Source organism: Austrofundulus limnaeus, unplaced genomic scaffold (genome assembly GCF_001266775.1).
Source record: "Austrofundulus limnaeus strain Quisiro unplaced genomic scaffold, Austrofundulus_limnaeus-1.0 Scaffold1445, whole genome shotgun sequence".
Taxonomy (NCBI): Eukaryota; Metazoa; Chordata; class Actinopteri; order Cyprinodontiformes; family Rivulidae; genus Austrofundulus; species Austrofundulus limnaeus.
The window spans coordinates 32,451-33,944 of NW_013953847.1; the positions used below are offsets into that span (position 1 = coordinate 32,451).

Here is a 1,494-nt window from a genome sequence, read left to right on the forward strand (position 1 = left end):
GAGCAACAGAAGAAAAAAGCTGTCCCAACTGGACCGAGAAGCTTCTGTTAGACAAGTAGGGTCTAAACCATTTTAAAACTGGACCTTTCAGAAGTCTCCAGCCTCGATATTAAAATGTCCTGATCTACTGGATCAAATACAGCTGTTTCAGAAAGCTCAGCTAAGCTTCAAAAAGATTTAAAATAGCTGAAGATAGCAGGATCAGGAGTGCAATGAGTGGTAAAAACCTGACAGACACTCACAGACTTTATCATTAAACAATGTTAAAGTGTCTGTGACATGCCTACTCTTCAAATACAGTCAAAGAAAACATCTTAATACTCAAGAAACTTGGCATAATACACATGATTTTACCCATTTCCTCACATAACTGGCCTGTTTTCTTTTGTATTTGGCTCAGCCGAAGTGAAACAGGAAGTGACATCAAAGGGGAACTCGTTAATAAAATAAACCCCCTGGTTTTTGTTTATTAAAACAAAATTATTTAAGCTTTAATTCTTCTTCATCTCTGATAGAGACTAAAAATAATCTAAAGAAACATCAGATTCTTYTCTACAGTCTGTGTTGTTAGCTTTTGTTACAACGCTCTGTTTACATGCAGACATTCCCCTATGACATCACTTCCTGTTTCTTCACATGCAAATATCTCAACAACTGTTGATCTCAGCAACATGAAATTTGTTTTGTAACATGTTATCARTGTTAYCTTTCCAAAAATGCATTCATGTTAATTACAAAGATCTGATGTCACAGRCCCTTTAAAAGCCTTTCACAGAGTAGAACAGAGGGAGTCAAACCAGAAGAATCAGAAGGATTCAGGAGAGGATTSAGAGAATCAAAAAGAATCTGAGGCTTGCTCATGTTTACACACATTAAACTACAAATAAAGTCTGAGTTTGAACATGTCCATGGAAATGTGAAGCCTGTCCTCCTTCCACTTTGTTCAGATCCCAGATAACGTTGTTGGAGATTCGATGAGAGAAAGAATCAAATCCTTCACCTATGATTTCTCCTACGACTCCTCTGACTCTGTGAGCTCCGGCTTCGTCTCTCAGGAGAAGGTAAGGACTGCTGTCATGTCTCATGTGGTGTGAGACGGTTGACTGTCCACCGTCCAGTCTTCCCCTGGGACAGGTGTCTTATGTCTGTTAATGTCTAAAACCAACCGTATGAAGTGTTGAAGGACAAACTGAGAGCTTCAGAGGAGGACAAAGAGCTGCTGTTTGATACAAACTTATAATAGATTTAAATAAACGTGAATATTTGACTGTCTGATCCTGTTGAAGGGGCTGCTCGGATAGAGGAAACACTGCTGTCGACACGTCCAGTGTCGCCTGTCGACACGTTCAGTGTCTGCTGTCGACACGTCCAGTGTCGGCTGTCGACACGTCCAGTGTGGGCTGTCGACACGTCCAGTGTCTGCTGTCGACACGTCCAGTGTGGGCTGTCGACACGTCCAGTGTGGGCTGTCGACACGTCCAGTGTCTGCTGTCG

The 1,494-nt window shown here is 41.6% G+C and overlaps 1 protein-coding gene across 1 annotated transcript in view; it reads left to right on the forward strand.

The window, feature by feature from the left end:
- The window catches only part of LOC106535418 (kinesin-like protein KIF16B), a gene marked incomplete in the record, with an annotated part of 37,573 nt that overhangs the window by 1,031 nt on the left and 35,048 nt on the right, over positions 1-1,494 (forward strand). The window contains 1 exon segment of the mRNA XM_014032417.1: positions 948-1,061. Coding sequence (XP_013887871.1) covers positions 948-1,061 — 114 coding nt within the window.